Below are 25731 nucleotides of genomic sequence, written 5' to 3'. Positions count from 1 at the left end.
GAATACTGCAACAGTGAAGAGAAGGACATCTACTGCACAACTTGTAGTGCTTAGTGAAGATATGGACAGAAGACCAAGTAGCAGCCTCAAGGACAGAACTGGTATCCAGTCCTTTGAAAAAGGCACCCAAAGAAGCAACATCTCTGGTAGACTGAGCCTTTACAGAAGAGGAAAGGCATTTACCGTGAAAAGAATAACAAAAACACATGGCCTTAGAAATCCAGGATGAGGTGGTTTGCTTAGACAACCAAACCCAAAAACCTGGGATGAAAAGAAACAAAATGTTGCTCAGATTTATGAATATCCCTAGTGTTATCTAAATAATATCTGAGGTGTCTATGCAAATCCAAAGTGTGAAGAACCTTCTCACTGGCAGACTGCGGAGAAGGAAAAAAAGAAGGCAAATTAATAGACTGATTAAGCGATAGCTCATTTACCACCTTGGGCATAAAAGAATTAGTACAAAGAGACACCCTGTCCCTGTGAAAAACTAAAAAGGGAGGGACAGCCATAAGAGCCAGAAACTCAGACACTCTCTTAGCTGAAGTAAGGGCTAAAAGAAGAACAGTCTTCCAAGTACAATGTTGTAAGGAAGCTGAAGCAGCAGACTCAAAAGGAGCCTGAGTCAATTTTTCAAGGATAAAACTGAGGCTTCCTTGGAGGCCTAATATGAAGGATGCCTTTAAGAAATTGTTTGGTCTCAAAACTAGAGGCCAGCAGAGTAGTTAAGGGCAGACACACAGAAATTGCTGACAAGTGAGCTTTAACTAAATAATATGCCAACCCTGCAATGAGCAGATCACAAAAATAAGAAAGAACCATATTAACCTGCACTGAAAAGGGATCCTGGTTTTGAGAGAGGATCCAAACAGTAAATCTCTTCCATTTTGACAAATATGATTTTCTGGCCTCCTGAGGGACCTGAAGCATGTCTTCAGAAAAGAGGTGCCTAAAAGGGATCAAAACCTTATCACCAGCAGTGCCTGTTGAAGAGTGGACAAGTGAAGATTGTTAAAAAACCTCTTGTCTTATGTGAGAGTCCACCCACTGAGGTAACTTGTGGTGACTGCTGCTGGCCAAGTAAGAAAGAAGGGGGCACTATAGCTGTTCTGGACCAAAAGAGCTTCACTAGCAAGATTCTGGGAAGAGTCTTGTCTGAATTTGTGCAAGACCCTCAGAAGCAAAAGAAGGGGGGAAGGCATATAGAAACATCCCCTTAAAGGGAAAAGACAGGGCGTCCACCTTCCACACCAAAGCACTTGGGTCTGGAACAAAAGAAAGGAAGTTGTCGGTTCAGATTGGAAGTCAAACAGATCTACCTGAGGAATACCCCATCAATGGACAATGTCCAGAAACACTTCTGTGTGAAGCATTCATTCATGAGCCTGTGTGCTGGACCTGCTCAAAAAGTCAGCCACTATGTTTTGCTCTTAAGGAATGTAGACAGCATGAAAAGTCACTTTAAATTGGACAACTAGATCCCAGACCTGAAAAGTGAGCCTGCAAAGAAGGATCAAAAAGGCTTGTACCCTTTTGCTTGTTGACATACCTCATCACTGTGGTATTGTCTGTGAAAACTTTGAGGGACCCCAGGCTGAAAGAGGGTATGAAAGGCCTGAAGAACTAGAAGGAAAGCCCTCATATCCTTAATGTCAAAGTAGTCTGACATCTGAAGAGGCCAGAGACCCTGGATCTTGACAGAACTGAAGGAAGCTCCCCACCCCCTGACTGAGGCATCCAAAAAAAGCTCTTGAGTCGCGATTGGAGGTTGCAAAGGAAGCCCTGTGTTGAAAGAAAGTTGACAAATCCACCACTGAAGCTTGAGCCTGAGACAGGGAAGGAAGGGAACTTGAACGTCCGTGGGGGGGGGGGGTGACAGTGTTGAAACCACACTGACTTGAGGTACCACTGAAGCTTTTTCATATGGAGCCAGCCAGCGGCAGCATGGGAATGGTGGAACCCATAAACCTGAGGACCCTGCGAACATTCTTGGCCATGACTGTAGCCAGAGGAAGAAGAGACTGAAAAAAAGCAAGAGAGAGCCTTAGGGGCAGGCAGGGATGCCAGCATGAGAATGGTCTGGATCCTGCAACCAAAAAAACATGATCCCGAGAAGGAGTCAAGACTGATTTTCAAAAGTTTATGGTGAACCCCAGATTTTGCAGCAAGGAAATGGTAAACTGGAGGTCCTCAAGAAGAACCTTGGGGGATGAGGCCTGAATGAGCATATCATCCAAATAAGGAAAAATCTGAACCCCTCTCACCATGCAAAAGGCAGTGACAGGAGTAAGGCATTTGGTGAATACCCTTGGGGAAGTAGAAAGGCCAAAGGGCAAAGCAGAGAACTGAAAATGCAAGGAATAAACTGAGAAATGTAAAAATTTCCTGAAAAGGGGATGAATGTATATGGATGTGAAGGAAGGCACCCTTGAGAGCCAGAGAGACCAGAAATTCCTGGGGAAGAAGAAGAGGGAACAAAGTTTGAAGGGACAACATCCAAAAGGAGGGGACCTTTAAAAAAGGTGTTGAGCTGAGAAAGGTCCATAATTGGCCTCCAGGTGCACTCCTTCCTGGAAACCAGAAACATTTTGAAATAAAAAAAATTCCCTTCCAGGGCAGAGGGCACAACCTGTATGGTGTCCTGGGCCAAAACAGCATGAAGCAACTCTAGAAAGAGAGGGAAGCTGTTCCTGAGGAGGTTGCAAGATGCCCAGAAAGGGACAACAATTTCCAAACCATGAAATACCCCTGAGTGATGGAGCCAAGAGTCTGTTGTAATTCTTTAACAATTTGTAGGAAACAGTGAAAGACAGAGATTGTTTTACAGTTTAATTTTAATTTTAAATTAAAATTTAATTTTCAATGTAACTTTAATTTTTATTAATTTTTACGTTTTGGTTAAATTTAAGTTTTAGTACAGTTTTTTCAAACATAGGTATAATCGTGACAAAGCGAAAGGCTCCAACGCATTGCTAGAGGTTAGAAATGGCAAATATGAACAAGAAGCTGGATAATAACAAAAAGGAACTAAATAAGAGGAATGAGATGCTTCCAACCAGGTCCGTCTTCACCTTGTAGGCCTACTAGGGCCACACCCCCAACTAGTCACTTCTCATTGGACATCTCTCAACCATGCCCCCTCCACAGTAGCATAAAAGCAGCACAGCAACAGCTCTCAGGTCATTCTGACCAGCGCTTGGGGAGCTCACAAGTAGTCCTTTTTAGGACTCACACATAGCAAAAGAACCGAAGATCTGTTCAAGAAGGAGGACAACGGAGATCGCTGGATCAGCTCCGGTAAGACCAGCTGGAGGCACAGACACAGCTTCGGTGAACCAAACAAAACAGTTCTTTTTAGAACTACCGCATCTGCCCAAAAGGGCATTCAAAACACAAAACAGCTCTTCTCAGAGCTCATAGAGATCTGTGACAGCTCTATATAGAGCTCCAGCTGCCCACAGGGCTAAAACAGCTCTTTTTAGAGCTAGCTCCACCACCGACTACACATGGAAATCTGCTCACCGTTTATGATCAAGAGTGAAAGGCATTGCAAAATTGGTTATTCCTTCCCTCCGGGCAGGCATCACTCAGGATCAAAAACTCAAGAGGTCCACATCTATTTTTGTGGTTTTCTAAAACTTAAGGAGAGGAGAAACAAAAATATGTTTCAACTCTTAGAAGGCTCTGCCCTTGTCCTGGAGGGATTTAAAAAGTTCAGCAGCAACAGCAGAGCCAAAAAGATTTTTGTTATCCAGAGGAGCATCCAATAACTTGGCTTAATGTCATCAGGCAAAGCCTGAAGACGAAGTCAAGAGTAATGTATCATAACATAACCATGTACAGCAGCCCTGGAAGAAGCGTCAGCTGCATCATAACTGCACGTAATGGAGTTGAGGCACTTGAGAAATCCAACAGGGAAAGGGCTAAAACCTTCCCTTTGGAGTCAGGAAGGTCAGAAATTATGTTTGAAACCTGAGAAAGAAGGGCTAAAATATACCTAGTCATATGGGTCTGGTGATTAATAGCCTTAAAAGCCAGGGTGGCAGAATAAACCTTTTTGCCCAGTTTTTCCATGGCCCTACTTTCCTTGGGTGAAGAAAGTAACTTAGTAGAGGGTAGCAGCTCGGAGGTTTTGTCACAGGAGACAGATACCACAGAATGATCATCAGAAGGACATTTGTATGGAAATTTACAGTCATCAGGCACCTTGTAAAATCTGTCAGGTTTCTAGGGAGCTGAGGGCTGAGAGTCAGGGGCTACAGAAACTACTTAAAAATATCCAGGAGTGCAGCCAGAACTGGTGGAACAGAAGAAGGCTTGGGAGACTCCATCTGGAGAAGCAAATAATACCTCTTCTGGATAGCAGAAACCGGAGAACAATCCCACTTAAAGAATCCCATCATACAGGAAATAGTGTCCCCAAAGAGAGTTCTTATAACAGGGAATCTAGACTAATAGAATCCTCTTCCTCATACCCATAGCCTAATGATCTGAGAAGAGTTTGAGAAGGACTCTTCCCCAGAATCCTGATCCTCATCCAAAGAATCCTGCTTACTACATCTCTTAATAGGAGTAGAAGACTGGGGGGGGGGGCACAGAGACCCTTTGAGGAGGTTTTAAAGCGTTAAACAATCCCAGAGTAAAATCCTGCCACTCATGTTCAGGATCTGTAACTGCAGGGAAAATGTTTGGTTTTCTGTTTCTTTTTCTGTGGGACTTCTGCACGAAAACCAGAGGCAAGTCGGACCTTGCTGACACTCTTTTAAGCTTAGTAGGGATCTCCTTCCATAGGAAAATCTGTGGAATCCCTCCGTCTCTTGGAAATAATCAGATGAGGTTCCCTTTCAGTGTCTGATGCAGATGTTGAAAAATCTTCCAATGATGTGCGAGAAGCTGGATCCATGCCACCCTCCAAGTGGGCACAGTAGATGGATCCAATCCAACAACCGATTGATCCTCTGGGCTTTCACCAGCCTCAAGAGAAATGTCCAAGGGAGGCTGGAATGCACCAATCTCAGACTTGTTTTTTCTGGCTTTTTTTCTTGGCTGGTGGCTGATCCTCAGATGGGAAGATTCTGCCATAATACCTTATGCCAACAACTTTAGACACTGGTTTTCCAGGTAAGTTAACAAAGAGGAGAGGTGACTATGTAGGGTCATGGGGATAAACACTTGCATATAGCCATGGAAAGCACACACAGAGGAGAGACTCTGTACTTGATGATGCTTATGGGAATCTGACTCCCACACTGACATCTTCCCTTTCTGGATGACATGTAAACCAACAAAACTAAAATAAAACAGAAGACAAGGAGGACCCCAACAGGGAACCTATCTCAAGAACATTCAGAAATGCATTCACTGATGGTGTTCAGATGAAGAGGCAGAGAAGTTCTAAAGTATGTGCATCCATATGTTATCTTTATGCCCTATGCCTTGCACAGGGAGTATACATGGGACTAAAGGTGTTTTGTATACTGTCTGGACATCTCCTTTGCAGGAGATCAGCATTGTGAAACCCCACTCTGATGGACTTCCTGCATAGCCACAAAAAGCAGTACCAGAATTACCCATTCTAAAGACTTAAACCTTGCCTATGATATAAATAGGACCTGCAACATACAGGTATGTATCCCAGAGACTACCCCATCTATGGAACAGGCTCCCCATCCATGTGAAGCAGAGTTTCTCCCTAACCCAATTCAAGTGCAACTTGGACAATTGGATGGGAAACCAGAAATGCATCCCTAGTTTGGCACCTATGTCTCTAATGCAAACAGGTAAACTGTAAATGGTTCATCTCCCAGGCCTATGCTTACACTTATCAAGGGTATTAGAACTTGTCAGAGATTTGGGATGCATGTATAAGCTTAAAAAGGCCCTTGTGGTCGTTAACCTAGTAAGCACCTATGAACCTATAAGGACTACTGCAACAGTGATATGGAAGAACATCCTTATTTCCATACCTAACCGGATCACATATCTGTTTGATGGTCCTCACACTTGCTGTGTTGAGGCACTGCCATTCTTCTTAAACTCCTGAGAAAAAAGTCCTGAGAAATTCCTTGAACTTTTGTGCTTTTTCTCCTGTCAACATCCAAGTCTTCAGCCTAGTCTCTGTTGACCTTAAAGCCTTCACTGCCCACTGATTGCAGTTGATTATAGCAACCAGTAGTTTATGCTGTGGGGCAATTGGTTCACTGGGTATGACTTTGCAGTCACTGCTTCTACCCCAGTGCCTTTTCCTTACTAGGAGGAAGTCCACCTGAGTTGTATGTTGGCCACTCTTTGTATGTGATCTTGTGGCTGTGTCTCTTCCTGAACCATATGTTGGCCACCGTCAAGCCATTTGCCATACAGACATCTAAAATGGTCTGTCCATCTTTATTCCTTTTTTCCTTCCATGTGGACCCAGGCATTTCCCACATCCTTTTCTGTCTGACCAAATATGGGCATTCAGGCCTGCCATCCACTTCCAAGCTGTGACATGTCAGTGACCCTACATTGAGCATAGCAGTCCTTAGTTCATGGTTGGCAGGTCAATTAGTTCTACAACCATGTTTTGCTTAACAGAGCAATTCCAGGTAACCCAACCTGGGCAATTGGACACTGACCATCCAGTAGCTTATTGAACCAGGGCAGCTGGGCTTTATGGCAGGCACATACTGGACATTAGGGACACATACACCCCTCCTACCTTTAGTATGTGTCACTGGTGTAGATCGGAGTAGGCCGATTCCTCAATCCACTCATCACTGACAAATACCCATCCCCATATTTGGTGACTTTAACAAGACACAATTACCTAGAACCAATATTTACACCATTGAGTGGTTAGCCCTGACACAGCACGCATTCTGTGATCCATGTTCCACTATCTAGTGGATACTGCTCAACAAGGTTGATGTCCAAAGTGGTTGGTCTGTACAACTCTTCCAAGATAGGCTGGGCAGTGGAGAGGTATGCTGTAGTAGCCAGTGTTTGTATACTAGTTCATACAACTCTTCCAAGATAGGCTGGGCAGTGGAGAGGTATGCTGTAGTAGCCAGTGTTTGTATACTAGTTCATACAACTCTTCCAAGATAGGCTGGGCAGTGGAGAGGTATGCTGTAGTAGCCGGTGTTTGTATACTAGTTCATACAACTCTTCCAAGATAGGCTGGGCAGTGGAGAGGTATGCTGTAGTAGCCGGTGTTTGTATACTAGTTCATACAACTCTTCCAAGATAGGCTGGGCAGTGGAGAGGTATGCTGTAGTAGCCAGTGTTTGTATACTAGTTCATACAACTCTTCCAAGATAGGCTGGACAGTGGAGAGGTATGCTGTAGTAGCCACTGTTTGTATACTAGTTCATACAACTCTTCCAAGATAGGCTGGACAGTGGGGAGGTATGCTGTAGTAGCCACTGTTTGTATACTAGTTCATACAACTCTTCCAAGATAGGCTGGGCAGTGGAGAGGTATGCTGTAGTAGCCACTGTTTGTATACTAGTTCATACAACTCTTCCAAGATAGGCTGGACAGTGGAGAGGTATGCTGTAGTAGCCACTGTTTGTATACTAGTTCATACAACTCTTCCAAGATAGGCTGGACAGTGGGGAGGTATGCTGTAGTAGCCGGTGTTTGTATACTAGTTCATACAACTCTTCCAAGATAGGCTGGACAGTGGAGAGGTATGCTGTAGTAGCCGGTGTTTGTATACTAGTTCATACAACTCTTCCAAGATAGGCTGGACAGTGGAGAGGTATGCTGTAGTAGCCACTGTTTGTATACTAGTTCATACAACTCTTCCAAGATAGGCTGGACAGTGGGAGGTATGCTGTAGTAGCCACTGTTTGTATACTAGTTCATACAACTCTTCCAAGATAGGCTGGGCAGTGGAGAGGTATGCTGTAGTAGCCACTGTTTGTATACTAGTTCATACAACTCTTCCAAGATAGGCTGGACAGTGGAGAGGTATGCTGTAGTAGCCACTGTTTGTATACTAGTTCATACAACTCTTCCAAGATAGGCTGGACAGTGGGGAGGTATGCTGTAGTAGCCAGTGTTTGTATACTAGTTCATACAACTCTTCCAAGATAGGCTGGGCAGTGGAGAGGTATGCTGTAGTAGCCACTGTTTGTATACTAGTTCATACAACTCTTCCAAGATAGGCTGGACAGTGGAGAGGTATGCTGTAGTAGCCACTGTTTGTATACTAGTTCATACAACTCTTCCAAGATAGGCTGGACAGTGGGGAGGTATGCTGTAGTAGCCAGTGTTTGTATACTAGTTCATACAACTCTTCCAAGATAGGCTGGACAGTGGAGAGGTATGCTGTAGTAGCCACTGTTTGTATACTAGTTCATACAACTCTTCCAAGATAGGCTGGGCAGTGGAGAGGTATGCTGTAGTAGCCAGTGTTTGTATACTAGTTCATACAACTCTTCCAAGATAGGCTGGGCAGTGGAGAGGTATGCTGTAGTAGCCACTGTTTGTATACTAGTTCATACAACTCTTCCAAGATAGGCTGGACAGTGGAGAGGTATGCTGTAGTAGCCACTGTTTGTATACTAGTTCATACAACTCTTCCAAGATAGGCTGGACAGTGGAGAGGTATGCTGTAGTAGCCACTGTTTGTATACTAGTTCATACAACTCTTCCAAGATAGGCTGGACAGTGGAGAGGTATGCTGTAGTAGCCACTGTTTGTATACTAGTTCATACAACTCTTCCAAGATAGGCTGGGCAGTGGAGAGGTATGCTGTAGTAGCCAGTGTTTGTATACTAGTTCATACAACTCTTCCAAGATAGGCTGGGCAGTGGAGAGGTATGCTGTAGTAGCCACTGTTTGTATACTAGTTCATACAACTCTTCCAAGATAGGCTGGACAGTGGAGAGGTATGCTGTAGTAGCCACTGTTTGTATACTAGTTCATACAACTCTTCCAAGATAGGCTGGACAGTGGAGAGGTATGCTGTAGTAGCCACTGTTTGTATACTAGTTCATACAACTCTTCCAAGATAGGCTGGACAGTGGAGAGGTATGCTGTAGTAGCCACTGTTTGTATACTAGTTCATACAACTCTTCCAAGATAGGCTGGACAGTGGAGAGGTATGCTGTAGTAGCCACTGTTTGTATACTAGTTCATACAACTCTTCCAAGATAGGCTGGGCAGTGGAGAGGTATGCTGTAGTAGCCACTGTTTGTATACTAGTTCATACAACTCTTCCAAGATAGGCTGGGCAGTGGAGAGGTATGCTGTAGTAGCCACTGTTTGTATACTAGTTCATACAACTTTTCCAAGATAGGCTGGACAGTGGAGAGGTATGCTGTAGTAGCCACTGTTTGTATACTAGTTCATACAACTCTTCCAAGATAGGCTGGACAGTGGGGAGGTATGCTGTAGTAGCCAGTGTTTGTATACTAGTTCATACAACTCTTCCAAGATAGGCTGGACAGTGGAGAGGTATGCTGTAGTAGCCACTGTTTGTATACTAGTTCATACAACTCTTCCAAGATAGGCTGGGCAGTGGAGAGGTATGCTGTAGTAGCCAGTGTTTGTATACTAGTTCATACAACTCTTCCAAGATAGGCTGGGCAGTGGAGAGGTATGCTGTAGTAGCCACTGTTTGTATACTAGTTCATACAACTCTTCCAAGATAGGCTGGACAGTGGGGAGGTATGCTGTAGTAGCCACTGTTTGTATACTAGTTCATACAACTCTTCCAAGATAGGCTGGACAGTGGGGAGGTATGCTGTAGTAGCCACTGTTTGTATACTAGTTCATACAACTCTTCCAAGATAGGCTGGACAGTGGAGAGGTATGCTGTAGTAGCCACTGTTTGTATACTAGTTCATACAACTCTTCCAAGATAGGCTGGGCAGTGGAGAGGTATGCTGTAGTAGCCACTGTTTGTATACTAGTTCATACAACTCTTCCAAGATAGGCTGGACAGTGGAGAGGTATGCTGTAGTAGCCACTGTTTGTATACTAGTTCATACAACTCTTCCAAGATAGGCTGGACAGTGGGGAGGTATGCTGTAGTAGCCAGTGTTTGTATACTAGTTCATACAACTCTTCCAAGATAGGCTGGACAGTGGAGAGGTATGCTGTAGTAGCCACTGTTTGTATACTAGTTCATACAACTCTTCCAAGATAGGCTGGGCAGTGGAGAGGTATGCTGTAGTAGCCGGTGTTTGTATACTAGTTCATACAACTCTTCCAAGATAGGCTGGGCAGTGGAGAGGTATGCTGTAGTAGCCACTGTTTGTATACTAGTTCATACAACTCTTCCAAGATAGGCTGGACAGTGGGGAGGTATGCTGTAGTAGCCACTGTTTGTATACTAGTTCATACAACTCTTCCAAGATAGGCTGGGCAGTGGAGAGGTATGCTGTAGTAGCCAGTGTTTGTATACTAGTTCATACAACTCTTCCAAGATAGGCTGGGCAGTGGAGAGGTATGCTGTAGTAGCCACTGTTTGTATACTAGTTCATACAACTCTTCCAAGATAGGCTGGACAGTGGAGAGGTATGCTGTAGTAGCCACTGTTTGTATACTAGTTCATACAACTCTTCCAAGATAGGCTGGACAGTGGGGAGGTATGCTGTAGTAGCCAGTGTTTGTATACTAGTTCATACAACTCTTCCAAGATAGGCTGGACAGTGGAGAGGTATGCTGTAGTAGCCACTGTTTGTATACTAGTTCATACAACTCTTCCAAGATAGGCTGGGCAGTGGAGAGGTATGCTGTAGTAGCCGGTGTTTGTATACTAGTTCATACAACTCTTCCAAGATAGGCTGGACAGTGGAGAGGTATGCTGTAGTAGCCGGTGTTTGTATACTAGTTCATACAACTCTTCCAAGATAGGCTGGACAGTGGAGAGGTATGCTGTAGTAGCCACTGTTTGTATACTAGTTCATACAACTCTTCCAAGATAGGCTGGACAGTGGGGAGGTATGCTGTAGTAGCCACTGTTTGTATACTAGTTCATACCACTCTTCCAAGATAGGCTGGACAGTGGAGAGGTATGCTGTAGTATCCACTGTTTGTATACTAGTTCATACAACTCTTCCAAGATAGGCTGGACAGTGGAGAGGTATGCTGTAGTAGCCACTGTTTGTATACTAGTTCATACAACTCTTCCAAGATAGGCTGGACAGTGGGGAGGTATGCTGTAGTAGCCGGTGTTTGTATACTAGTTCATACAACTCTTCCAAGATAGGCTGGGCAGTGGAGAGGTATGCTGTAGTAGCCACTGTTTGTATACTAGTTCATACAACTCTTCCAAGATAGGCTGGGCAGTGGAGAGGTATGCTGTAGTAGCCACTGTTTGTATACTAGTTCATACAACTCTTCCAAGATAGGCTGGGCAGTGGAGAGGTATGCTGTAGTAGCCACTGTTTGTATACTAGTTCATACAACTCTTCCAAGATAGGCTGGACAGTGGGAGGTATGCTGTAGTAGCCACTGTTTGTATACTAGTTCATACAACTCTTCCAAGATAGGCTGGACAGTGGGGAGGTATGCTGTAGTAGCCAGTGTTTGTATACTAGTTCATACAACTCTTCCAAGATAGGCTGGACAGTGGGGAGGTATGCTGTAGTAGCCACTGTTTGTATACTAGTTCATACAACTCTTCCAAGATAGGCTGGACAGTGGGGAGGTATGCTGTAGTAGCCGGTGTTTGTATACTAGTTCATACAACTCTTCCAAGATAGGCTGGACAGTGGAGAGGTATGCTGTAGTAGCCGGTGTTTGTATACTAGTTCATACAACTCTTCCAAGATAGGCTGGGCAGTGGAGAGGTATGCTGTAGTAGCCACTGTTTGTATACTAGTTCATACAACTCTTCCAAGATAGGCTGGACAGTGGGGAGGTATGCTGTAGTAGCCACTGTTTGTATACTAGTTCATACAACTCTTCCAAGATAGGCTGGACAGTGGAGAGGTATGCTGTAGTAGCCACTGTTTGTATACTAGTTCATACAACTCTTCCAAGATAGGCTGGGCAGTGGAGAGGTATGCTGTAGTAGCCACTGTTTGTATACTAGTTCATACAACTCTTCCAAGATAGGCTGGACAGTGGGGAGGTATGCTGTAGTAGCCACTGTTTGTATACTAGTTCATACAACTCTTCCAAGATAGGCTGGACAGTGGAGAGGTATGCTGTAGTAGCCACTGTTTGTATACTAGTTCATACAACTCTTCCAAGATAGGCTGGACAGTGGGGAGGTATGCTGTAGTAGCCACTGTTTGTATACTAGTTCATACAACTCTTCCAAGATAGGCTGGACAGTGGAGAGGTATGCTGTAGTAGCCACTGTTTGTATACTAGTTCATACAACTCTTCCAAGATAGGCTGGACAGTGGAGAGGTATGCTGTAGTAGCCACTGTTTGTATACTAGTTCATACAACTCTTCCAAGATAGGCTGGACAGTGGAGAGGTATGCTGTAGTAGCCACTGTTTGTATACTAGTTCATACAACTCTTCCAAGATAGGCTGGACAGTGGAGAGGTATGCTGTAGTAGCCACTGTTTGTATACTAGTTCATACAACTCTTCCAAGATAGGCTGGACAGTGGAGAGGTATGCTGTAGTAGCCACTGTTTGTATACTAGTTCATACAACTCTTCCAAGATAGGCTGGACAGTGGAGAGGTATGCTGTAGTAGCCACTGTTTGTATACTAGTTCATACAACTCTTCCAAGATAGGCTGGGCAGTGGAGAGGTATGCTGTAGTAGCCAGTGTTTGTATACTAGTTCATACAACTCTTCCAAGATAGGCTGGACAGTGGAGAGGTATGCTGTAGTAGCCACTGTTTGTATACTAGTTCATACAACTCTTCCAAGATAGGCTGGGCAGTGGAGAGGTATGCTGTAGTAGCCACTGTTTGTATACTAGTTCATACAACTCTTCCAAGATAGGCTGGACAGTGGAGAGGTATGCTGTAGTAGCCACTGTTTGTATACTAGTTCATACAACTCTTCCAAGATAGGCTGGACAGTGGGGAGGTATGCTGTAGTAGCCAGTGTTTGTATACTAGTTCATACAACTCTTCCAAGATAGGCTGGACAGTGGAGAGGTATGCTGTAGTAGCCACTGTTTGTATACTAGTTCATACAACTCTTCCAAGATAGGCTGGGCAGTGGAGAGGTATGCTGTAGTAGCCACTGTTTGTATACTAGTTCATACAACTCTTCCAAGATAGGCTGGGCAGTGGAGAGGTATGCTGTAGTAGCCACTGTTTGTATACTAGTTCATACAACTCTTCCAAGATAGGCTGGACAGTGGGGAGGTATGCTGTAGTAGCCACTGTTTGTATACTAGTTCATACAACTCTTCCAAGATAGGCTGGGCAGTGGAGAGGTATGCTGTAGTAGCCAGTGTTTGTATACTAGTTCATACAACTCTTCCAAGATAGGCTGGGCAGTGGAGAGGTATGCTGTAGTAGCCACTGTTTGTATACTAGTTCATACAACTCTTCCAAGATAGGCTGGACAGTGGAGAGGTATGCTGTAGTAGCCACTGTTTGTATACTAGTTCATACAACTCTTCCAAGATAGGCTGGACAGTGGAGAGGTATGCTGTAGTAGCCACTGTTTGTATACTAGTTCATACAACTCTTCCAAGATAGGCTGGACAGTGGAGAGGTATGCTGTAGTAGCCACTGTTTGTATACTAGTTCATACAACTCTTCCAAGATAGGCTGGACAGTGGAGAGGTATGCTGTAGTAGCCACTGTTTGTATACTAGTTCATACAACTCTTCCAAGATAGGCTGGACAGTGGAGAGGTATGCTGTAGTAGCCACTGTTTGTATACTAGTTCATACAACTCTTCCAAGATAGGCTGGACAGTGGAGAGGTATGCTGTAGTAGCCACTGTTTGTATACTAGTTCATACAACTCTTCCAAGATAGGCTGGACAGTGGAGAGGTATGCTGTAGTAGCCACTGTTTGTATACTAGTTCATACAACTCTTCCAAGATAGGCTGGACAGTGGAGAGGTATGCTGTAGTAGCCACTGTTTGTATACTAGTTCATACAACTCTTCCAAGATAGGCTGGACAGTGGAGAGGTATGCTGTAGTAGCCACTGTTTGTATACTAGTTCATACAACTCTTCCAAGATAGGCTGGACAGTGGAGAGGTATGCTGTAGTAGCCACTGTTTGTATACTAGTTCATACAACTCTTCCAAGATAGGCTGGGCAGTGGAGAGGTATGCTGTAGTAGCCACTGTTTGTATACTAGTTCATACAACTCTTCCAAGATAGGCTGGGCAGTGGAGAGGTATGCTGTAGTAGCCACTGTTTGTATACTAGTTCATACAACTCTTCCAAGATAGGCTGGGCAGTGGAGAGGTATGCTGTAGTAGCCACTGTTTGTATACTAGTTCATACAACTCTTCCAAGATAGGCTGGACAGTGGGGAGGTATGCTGTAGTAGCCACTGTTTGTATACTAGTTCATACAACTCTTCCAAGATAGGCTGGACAGTGGGGAGGTATGCTGTAGTAGCCAGTGTTTGTATACTAGTTCATACAACTCTTCCAAGATAGGCTGGACAGTGGGGAGGTATGCTGTAGTAGCCACTGTTTGTATACTAGTTCATACAACTCTTCCAAGATAGGCTGGACAGTGGGGAGGTATGCTGTAGTAGCCGGTGTTTGTATACTAGTTCATACAACTCTTCCAAGATAGGCTGGACAGTGGAGAGGTATGCTGTAGTAGCCACTGTTTGTATACTAGTTCATACAACTCTTCCAAGATAGGCTGGACAGTGGAGAGGTATGCTGTAGTAGCCACTGTTTGTATACTAGTTCATACAACTCTTCCAAGATAGGCTGGACAGTGGGGAGGTATGCTGTAGTAGCCACTGTTTGTATACTAGTTCATACAACTCTTCCAAGATAGGCTGGACAGTGGAGAGGTATGCTGTAGTAGCCACTGTTTGTATACTAGTTCATACAACTCTTCCAAGATAGGCTGGACAGTGGAGAGGTATGCTGTAGTAGCCACTGTTTGTATACTAGTTCATACAACTCTTCCAAGATAGGCTGGACAGTGGAGAGGTATGCTGTAGTAGCCACTGTTTGTATACTAGTTCATACAACTCTTCCAAGATAGGCTGGACAGTGGAGAGGTATGCTGTAGTAGCCACTGTTTGTATACTAGTTCATACAACTCTTCCAAGATAGGCTGGACAGTGGAGAGGTATGCTGTAGTAGCCACTGTTTGTATACTAGTTCATACAACTCTTCCAAGATAGGCTGGACAGTGGAGAGGTATGCTGTAGTAGCCACTGTTTGTATACTAGTTCATACAACTCTTCCAAGATAGGCTGGACAGTGGAGAGGTATGCTGTAGTAGCCACTGTTTGTATACTAGTTCATACAACTCTTCCAAGATAGGCTGGACAGTGGAGAGGTATGCTGTAGTAGCCACTGTTTGTATACTAGTTCATACAACTCTTCCAAGATAGGCTGGACAGTGGAGAGGTATGCTGTAGTAGCCACTGTTTGTATACTAGTTCATACAACTCTTCCAAGATAGGCTGGACAGTGGAGAGGTATGCTGTAGTAGCCACTGTTTGTATACTAGTTCATACAACTCTTCCAAGATAGGCTGGACAGTGGAGAGGTATGCTGTAGTAGCCACTGTTTGTATACTAGTTCATACAACTCTTCCAAGATAGGCTGGGCAGTGGAGAGGTATGCTGTAGTAGCCACTGTTTGTATACTAGTTCATACAACTCTTCCAAGATAGGCTGGACAGTGGAGAGGTATGCTGTAGTAGCCACTGTTTGTATACTAGTTCATACAACTCTTCCAAGATAGGCTGGACAGTGGAGAGGTATGCTGTAGTAGCCACTGTTTGTATACTAGTTCATACAACTCTTCCAAGATAGGCTGGGCAGTGGAGAGGTATGCTGTAGTAGCCACTGTTTGTATACTAGTTCATACAACTCTTCCAAGATAGGCTGGACAGTGGAGAGGTATGCTGTAGTAGCCAGTGTTTGTATACTAGTTCATACAACTCTTCCAAGATAGGCTGGACAGTGGAGAGGTATGCTGTAGTAGCCGGTGTTTGTATACTAGTTCATACAACTCTTCCAAGATAGGCTGGACAGTGGAGAGGTATGCTGTAGTAGCCGGTGTTTGTATACTAGTTCATACAACTCTTCCAAGATAGGCTGGACAGTGGAGAGGTATGCTGTAGTAGCCACTGTTTGTATACTAGTTCATACAACTCTTCCAAGATAGGCTGGACAGTGGAGAGGTATGCTGTAGTAGCCACTGTTTGTATACTAGTTCATACAACTCTTCCAAGATAGGCTGGACAGTGGAGAGGTATGCTGTAGTAGCCACTGTTTGTATACTAGTTCATACAACTCTTCCAAGATAGGCTGGACAGTGGAGAGGTATGCTGTAGTAGCCACTGTTTGTATACTAGTTCATACAACTCTTCCAAGATAGGCTGGACAGTGGAGAGGTATGCTGTAGTAGCCACTGTTTGTATACTAGTTCATACAACTCTTCCAAGATAGGCTGGACAGTGGAGAGGTATGCTGTAGTAGCCACTGTTTGTATACTAGTTCATACAACTCTTCCAAGATAGGCTGGGCAGTGGAGAGGTATGCTGTAGTAGCCACTGTTTGTATACTAGTTCATACAACTCTTCCAAGATAGGCTGGACAGTGGAGAGGTATGCTGTAGTAGCCACTGTTTGTATACTAGTTCATACAACTCTTCCAAGATAGGCTGGGCAGTGGAGAGGTATGCTGTAGTAGCCACTGTTTGTATACTAGTTCATACAACTCTTCCAAGATAGGCTGGGCAGTGGAGAGGTATGCTGTAGTAGCCACTGTTTGTATACTAGTTCATACAACTCTTCCAAGATAGGCTGGGCAGTGGAGAGGTATGCTGTAGTAGCCACTGTTTGTATACTAGTTCGTACAACTCTTCCAAGATAGGCTGGGCAGTGGAGAGGTATGCTGTAGTAGCCACTGTTTGTATACTAGTTCATACAACTCTTCCAAGATAGGCTGGGCAGTGGAGAGGTATGCTGTAGTAGCCACTGTTTGTATGCTAGTTCATACAACTCTTCCAAGATAGGCTGGGCAGTGGGGAGGTATGCTGTAGTAGCCACTGTTTGTATACTAGTTCATACAACTCTTCCAAGATAGGCTGGACAGTGGGGAGGTATGCTGTAGTAGCCACTGTTTGTATACTAGTTCATACAACTCTTCCAAGATAGGCTGGACAGTGGGGAGGTATGCTGTAGTAGCCACTGTTTGTATACTAGTTCATACAACTCTTCCAAGATAGGCTGGACAGTGGAGAGGTATGCTGTAGTAGCCACTGTTTGTATACTAGTTCATACAACTCTTCCAAGATAGGCTGGACAGTGGAGAGGTATGCTGTAGTAGCCACTGTTTGTATACTAGTTCATACAACTCTTCCAAGATAGGCTGGACAGTGGAGAGGTATGCTGTAGTAGCCACTGTTTGTATACTAGTTCATACAACTCTTCCAAGATAGGCTGGACAGTGGGGAGGTATGCTGTAGTAGCCGGTGTTTGTATACTAGTTCATACAACTCTTCCAAGATAGGCTGGACAGTGGGGAGGTATGCTGTAGTAGCCAGTGTTTGTATACTAGTTCATACAACTCTTCCAAGATAGTCTGGACAGTGGAGAGGTATGCTGTAGTAGCCACTGTTTGTATACTAGTTCATACAACTCTTCCAAGATAGGCTGGACAGTGGAGAGGTATGCTGTAGTAGCCACTGTTTGTATACTAGTTCATACAACTCTTCCAAGATAGGCTGGACAGTGGAGAGGTATGCTGTAGTAGCCACTGTTTGTATACTAGTTCATACAACTCTTCCAAGATAGGCTGGACAGTGGAGAGGTATGCTGTAGTAGCCACTGTTTGTATACTAGTTCATACAACTCTTCCAAGATAGGCTGGACAGTGGAGAGGTATGCTGTAGTAGCCACTGTTTGTATACTAGTTCATACAACTCTTCCAAGATAGGCTGGGCAGTGGAGAGGTATGCTGTAGTAGCCACTGTTTGTATACTAGTTCATACAACTCTTCCAAGATAGGCTGGACAGTGGAGAGGTATGCTGTAGTAGCCACTGTTTGTATACTAGTTCATACAACTCTTCCAAGATAGGCTGGACAGTGGAGAGGTATGCTGTAGTAGCCACTGTTTGTATACTAGTTCATACAACTCTTCCAAGATAGGCTGGACAGTGGAGAGGTATGCTGTAGTAGCCACTGTTTGTATACTAGTTCATACAACTCTTCCAAGATAGGCTGGGCAGTGGAGAGGTATGCTGTAGTAGCCAGTGTTTGTATACTAGTTCATACAACTCTTCCAAGATAGGCTGGGCAGTGGAGAGGTATGCTGTAGTAGCCAGTGTTTGTATACTAGTTCATACAACTCTTCCAAGATAGGCTGGACAGTGGAGAGGTATGCTGTAGTAGCCACTGTTTGTATACTAGTTCATACAACTCTTCCAAGATAGGCTGGACAGTGGGGAGGTATGCTGTAGTAGCCACTGTTTGTATACTAGTTCATACAACTCTTCCAAGATAGGCTGGACAGTGGAGAGGTATGCTGTAGTAGCCACTGTTTGTATACTAGTTCATACAACTCTTCCAAGATAGGCTGGACAGTGGAGAGGTATGCTGTAGTAGCCACTGTTTGTATACTAGTTCATACAACTCTTCCAAGATAGGCTGGACAGTGGGGAGGTATGCTATAGTAGCCAGTGTTTGTATACTAGTTCATACAACTCTTCCAAGATAGGCTGGACAGTGGAGAGGTATGCTGTAGTAGCCACTGTTTGTATACTAGTTCATACAACTCTTCCAAGATAGGCTGGACAGTGGGGAGGTATGCTGTAGTAGCCACTGTTTGTATACTAGTTCATACAACTCTTCCAAGATAGGCTGGACAGTGGAGAGGTATGCTGTAGTAGCCACTGTTTGTATACTAGTTCATACAACTCTTCCAAGATAGGCTGGACAGTGGAGAGGTATGCTATAGTAGCCACTGTTTGTATACTAGTTCATACAACTCTTCCAAGATAGGCTGGACAGTGGGGAGGTATGCTGTAGTAGCCAGTGTTTGTATACTAGTTCATACAACTCTTCCAAGATAGGCTGGACAGTGGAGAGGTATGCTGTAGTAGCCGGTGTTTGTATACTAGTTCATACAACTCTTCCAAGATAGGCTGGGCAGTGGAGAGGTATGCTGTAGTAGCCACTGTTTGTATACTAGTTCATACAACTCTTCCAAGATAGGCTGGGCAGTGGAGAGGTATGCTGTAGTAGCCACTGTTTGTATACTAGTTCATACAACTCTTCCAAGATAGGCTGGACAGTGGAGAGGTATGCTGTAGTAGCCGGTGTTTGTATACTAGTTCATACAACTCTTCCAAGATAGGCTGGGCAGTGGAGAGGTATGCTGTAGTAGCCACTGTTTGTATACTAGTTCATACAACTCTTCCAAGATAGGCTGGACAGTGGAGAGGTATGCTGTAGTAGCCGGTGTTTGTATACTAGTTCATACAACTCTTCCAAGATAGGCTGGACAGTGGAGAGGTATGCTGTAGTAGCCACTGTTTGTATACTAGTTCATACAACTCTTCCAAGATAGGCTGGACAGTGGAGAGGTATGCTGTAGTAGCCACTGTTTGTATACTAGTTCATACAACTCTTCCAAGATAGGCTGGACAGTGGGGAGGTATGCTGTAGTAGCCACTGTTTGTATACTAGTTCATACAACTCTTCCAAGATAGGCTGGGCAGTGGAGAGGTATGCTGTAGTAGCCACTGTTTGTATACTAGTTCATACAACTCTTCCAAGATAGGCTGGACAGTGGAGAGGTATGCTGTAGTAGCCGGTGTTTGTATACTAGTTCATACAACTCTTCCAAGATAGGCTGGGCAGTGGAGAGGTATGCTGTAGTAGCCACTGTTTGTATACTAGTTCATACAACTCTTCCAAGATAGGCTGGACAGTGGAGAGGTATGCTGTAGTAGCCACTGTTTGTATACTAGTTCATACAACTCTTCCAAGATAGGCTGGACAGTGGAGAGGTATGCTGTAGTAGCCAGTGTTTGTATACTAGTTCATACAACTCTTCCAAGATAGGCTGGGCAGTGGAGAGGTATGCTGTAGTAGCCACTGTTTGTATACTAGTTCATACAACTCTTCCAAGATAGGCTGGACAGTGGAGAGGTATGCTGTAGTAGCCACTGTTTGTATACTAGTTCATACAACTCTTCCAAGATAGGCTGGACAGTGGGGAGGTATGCTGTAGTAGCCACTGTTTGTATACTAGTTCATACAACTCTTCCAAGATAGGCTGGACAGTGGAGAGGTATGCTGTAGTAGCCGGTGTTTGTATACTAGTTCATACAACTCTTCCAAGATAGGCTGGACAGTGGAGAGGTATGCTGTAGTAGCCACTGTTTGTATACTAGTTCATACAACTCTTCCAAGATAGGCTGGACAGTGGGGAGGTATGCTGTAGTAGCCAGTGTTTGTATACTAGTTCATACAACTCTTCCAAGATAGGCTGGACAGTGGAGAGGTATGCTGTAGTAGCCGGTGTTTGTATACTAGTTCATACAACTCTTCCAAGATAGGCTGGGCAGTGGAGAGGTATGCTGTAGTAGCCACTGTTTGTATACTAGTTCGTCCATTTGGACATAATCAGACAGCTAAGAATAACTAAGTTAATAACTAACTGATAACTTCTCAACTTCTTTGGTCAAGAATTCTGGACAAAGTCAAATATAATGGGACAATTCTTAAATATTATTGTAATTCACTTAAAAGTTAATAAAACAGCAGGTTCTATATCAACATGCATCTTCTGAAAAATAAAAAGCACAAAATTCTAATGTCTGGCATTACTAACTGTGTAATCCTGAAAATCAAACATTTTCTGGGTCAGGGCAAAAATGTGAAACAACATTCTGCATACTCGGGGACAGTTGGGAAATATGACTGTACACAGAAAGAGAGAGAGTGTGTGTGTGTGTGTGTGTGTGTGTGTGTGTGTGTGTGTGTGTGTGTGTGTGTGTGTGTGTGTGTGTGTGTGTGTGTGTGTGTGTGTGTGTGTGTGTGTGTGTGTGTGTGTGTGTGTGTGTGTGTGTGTGTGTGTGTGTGTGTGTGTGTGTGTGTGTGTGTGTGTGTGTGTGTGTGTGTGTGTGTGTGTGTGTGTGTGTGTGTGTGTGTGTGTGTGTGTGTGTGTGTGTGTGTGTGTGTGTGTGTGTGTGTGTGTGTGTGTGTGTGTGTGTGTGTGTGTGTGTGTGTGTGTGTGTGTGTGTGTGTGTGTGTGTGTGTGTGTGTGTGTAAATACTTGCATAACTTAGATTTTGAAAGTATATAATTCTTCAGACAAGTACATATCTTATTCTAACTTTGAAACATTGGGTAAAGGAGCTATTTTGATAGATGGATGGATAGATAGATAGATAGATAGATAGATAGATAGATAGATAGATAGATAGATAGATAGATAGATAGATAGATAGATAGATAGATAGAGATGTATATGTAGGTAAGATGGATAGATAGAGATGTATACGTAGGTATGACTAGTAACCAGTTGTCCGTCTGTTGATTTTTGTATTTGTTTTATCCGTTAATCTAAGTTTAACTCCCTTCAGGGTAGGCGTTACTGGGAAATAATGGACCATCCTGGGGGAAGCCTCAAAACATCCCTGGATAGTCCATTATGTCCAACATGCCACCTGTTGGACATTATTGCTTGCTTAAGGTGTCTTGTTCTCCCTGTCGGTGGATCCTAGGGCATCTTTACCTCACCCTTGTGTCAAATTAGGAGGGAAAATTGTGTCAAATTAGGAAGGAGAATTGTTGCAAACTGTACTGGAGTTGTTAGAAGGCTAACTCATTGTTCTTTTTACCCAAAGAAGAGTCTTGTACCTACACTCTGGTCACATAAGCACTGGGATAACAATAAGATGCTTATAAAATGTCCCTAAAGTTGAACCTCTTGTCCACTTTTGCATGTCATGTTACCAAAGCCATTAGACAGAAGTAGTGCATTGAACAGGTATGCTTCAGGACAAGAACTTTGTTAGTCTGAATAAAACACTGCAGCACCCTTACTGCAAATCTATAGTTTTTTTATAAACTCTGTCAATTAACTACTTATTTTACCATCTATCTGTAGTCAATTTTTGCTAGTCAGTTTCAGGGAATTTACTAAATCTTTCTTTTCTCTCCATGTCTTCTCAAAGGTCATCTCCTGGAAGATGAGAACGACGTAACCCAAACAGAGGAAGAGACACACATCTGCAAGAACTGCTGTGCCCAATTCACAAACTTAGCAGAGCTTATTTGCCACAAGAGTTCTTGTGTGGACAGTCAAGTGGTAATAATCTGTGATGGCCAAGGAGGTCACTCCTCCACTGACTCAACTCCGGACAGCAGTCCTGCAATGGATGCTGATGAAGGAAGTGCATGTACCGTGGACCTGGAAGAAAACTCCAACACCAGCCTGCTTGAACCAGACTCCTCAGATAAAGCAGAATGCTTGGACAAGAAACCAAACATCTCCCATAAGGCCAGCAGTATGGGAGACATTGTATCTCCTAAAATGGGTGTCTCAGCAACTAGCTGGGGGCCATCTCAGAATGGGGACCCCAGAATGATGGGGCAATGCAATTTCCATGATGGGCTGCAGAGCCCAAAAATTGCAGTCGCACCACCATCCCAAGAAGCAAAGCCTGCAGGAAGCGGCCATGGCTTTCTTAGCATCCCCATGATCCTTGAAGAGCTCCGGGTGCTACAGCAACGGCAGATCCACCAGATGCAGATGACGGAGCAGATATGCAGGCAAGTGCTTATGTTAGGCTCACCAGCCCAGCCATCAGGGCAATCAAGTGTACCCAGCAGCAGTAATACAGGGCTCACAGCAAGGCCTTTCTCCACCCTAAGCCCTGTTTTGTCCAGTCAGCTAACCCAAACAACAACAGCCACCAAGACTTATGTCACTGCTGAGGGCCCCAAGCAAGCCATCTTCAGTATGTATAATACTACAAGCCCCCCATTTGTACATGGAAATCTGACAGCAAATACCCAAGTTCCAATTCCAGAAAACTCTTCCCCAGTATGTGGCAAAGTAGCAGCCCCTGCCTTCCCTATGCCTGCTTCAGCAATTAATTTGAAAACTCTTTCCCAGCTTGTACCACAGCAGCCAGTCACTGGCTCTCCTCCGTTCCTGAACACTCAAGGTAATCTGATGCTCAATTCTCGAATTCTGGAAACTATGCCTGGTCTTCTGAGACCAAAAAACAATGAGTCATCTTTTGTGGAGGCTCTTCAACTGTCAGGAGTGTCAGTGTCAGACAAACCTACAGTGAGACACAAATGTCGATTCTGTGCCAAGGTTTTTGGAAGTGACAGTGCTTTGCAGATTCACCTACGTTCCCACACTGGTGAAAGACCATACAAGTGCAATATTTGTGGAAACCGGTTCACAACCAGGGGAAACTTGAAAGTTCATTTCCATCGTCACAAGGAGAAATATCCTCATATACAGATGAACCCACATCCAGTGCCAGAGCATCTTGATAATGTCCCCACCAGCAGTGGTATCCCATATGGTATGTCGGTGCCACCAGAGAAAGCAGAAGAAAATCTTATGGACAAAAAACCTGCACTACCCCCTTTAGCAGCCACACTGGGCCTTGGTCTTCTGTCTACTGCACAGGGTCTTCCAATTTTCAGTAAGCCTCCACCTGTTAAAAATCCAGCTGATGCAAGTTTGATCTTGCCACTTCAAAAAACATTCAATGGAAACATTCACAGCAAATTAGATGGGGCAGTGTTTAACAGTAAGGCAGATGAAAACACACCTCCAGGCCACAGAAATGCTCTGATTGGAATGCCATCAGAGGCCAATGGCACCCAGTTAAATAAGCTTATGACTTCCTTGCCAGGCCTGACAGTGCTTGCAAACCAGTTCAAAGCTACACTGATTCCATTTACGTACTTCACTGATCCTGCATCCTCAGAGACCTCAAAGCTTCAACAGTTAGTGGAGAAAATTGACAAACCTGTGACCAATACCAACCAGTGTGTCATCTGTTTACGTGTCCTCAGCTGTCCCAGAGCACTCAGGCTCCACTACAGCACCCACACAGGAGAAAGGCCCTTCAAGTGTAAAATTTGTGGCAGAGCATTCTCAACCAAAGGCAATCTGAAGGCTCACTACTTTGCACACAAGTCCAAACCATCAATGAAAAGCCAGAACTCCTGTCCCATCTGTCAGAAGAAGTTTTCCAATGCAGTACTCCTACAACAACACATTCGCATGCACTTGGGAGGGCAGATTCCAAACGTAATGTTATTGGATAACACTCCTCCTGAGCAGCCAATAGAAGCTGACTCCTTTTCAGTAGAGGACAGAAGTATGGAGGAGCAAGAATTTTCTGATGATGCCATGGATGAGAACACAGCAGATGAGGATTCATTGGAAGGCAGCATAGTGGAAAGTGAGAAAGCTGAACACCAACAGTCTGAGTCCTCCAACCAAGATGAAGAGGAAGAGGAGGAAGACAGTACTACCATCTCTGCAATGCCAGGTCCAGAGGAGGAAAGGCCAGCAGAAAAGGATCTTCAACAAAATGATGCCTCTCAAAGCTGCAATGGGCAGGGGCAAAGCTTAGGAGACCCTGTTTTCTTGAAGCAGACCACTGCACCCTTATCTGGAAATGTCTCCCCTGCTACCAGTCAGCTGGATAGCACTAGAGATGCAACCATGGAGGATAACCATGGTGATGCAACCATGGAGGATAACCATGGTCCAAGCCAGAAGGAGAAAACAGAAGTCAAGCAGGAAGACAGCAGTCTGTTAACAAAACAGGATCCTCTGAGAGAAAAGACATCGACCAAAGACGAATTCCACCCAGAAGGGAGTCAGACTGTCACACCACAAAAAGCTGTAGACCCAATAAGTATCTCACATTCTGATATGTGCAGTATCTCATTCCCCTGCCAAAGTTCTCTTGATACACATTACAAAGAACTTGCCAAAGATGGACTCTCTTTCTGCAGCAGTTGTGGCCAAGGATTTCTGGAAAACTCTTCTCTCCAGGCACATATGCTAATACATGAAAAAGACAAGATTTCACCTAAGCCACTGGAAATCCCAAATGTCTTCAGCACAATCCAGGACTCCACAGCCCCTAATCAGTGTTCTCCAAATACTGGACATAAAACAGACAAGAGTGAATTTGATGCTTCTCTGGGGGTTACAAGTTTATGCACTGAGCCGGTGTCCCCTGTACCCCATGCAGGGAGTGGAGTGTGCCCAGCACTAACTCCACCTTCTAGACGCACTCCTAAACAACACATCTGCCATGCATGTAAGAAGAGCTTCTCATCATCAAGTGCGCTACAGATTCATGAGAGGATACACACAGGGGAAAAGCCATTTGGCTGCAGCATTTGTGGCAGAGCATTCACTACTAGAGGGAATTTAAAGGTAAGTACATTGGTTATCCAAAGCCTCACATATTGTGCTGACAACCCTACAAGTGTAACTGTTTTAGAGGTGTCATTTTATGAGGAGAACAGAAACTAAGAGAAATACAAAAAAAGTTGTTGTTAGGCTGCTTGCAAATGTATCATATAGTTAAAATGAAAGTTATGCAGTTATTGTAATGCTAGGTCCATGTTGTCTTCTTCCCTCCATAT

The 25731-nt window shown here is 44.2% G+C and overlaps 1 protein-coding gene across 1 annotated transcript in view; it reads left to right on the top strand.

The window, feature by feature from the left end:
* The first annotated feature begins 5090 nt into the window (after positions 1-5090).
* Positions 5091-25731, top strand: part of LOC122790673 (sal-like protein 2) — an 83620-nt gene continuing 62979 nt past the window's right edge. The window contains exons 1-2 of the mRNA XM_044058196.1: positions 5091-5121; positions 22269-25519. Of these exons, the coding sequence (XP_043914131.1) occupies positions 5091-5121; positions 22269-25519 (3282 nt within the window). The remainder of the gene's footprint in view (positions 5122-22268; positions 25520-25731) is intronic.

The sequence above is a fragment of the Protopterus annectens genome, chromosome 16.part0 (genome assembly GCF_019279795.1).
Source record: "Protopterus annectens isolate FY-2018-M chromosome 16.part0, PAN1.0, whole genome shotgun sequence".
In the NCBI taxonomy this organism is placed as follows: domain Eukaryota; kingdom Metazoa; phylum Chordata; order Ceratodontiformes; family Protopteridae; genus Protopterus; species Protopterus annectens.
This window is presented reverse-complemented; position numbering and strand designations above follow the sequence as displayed.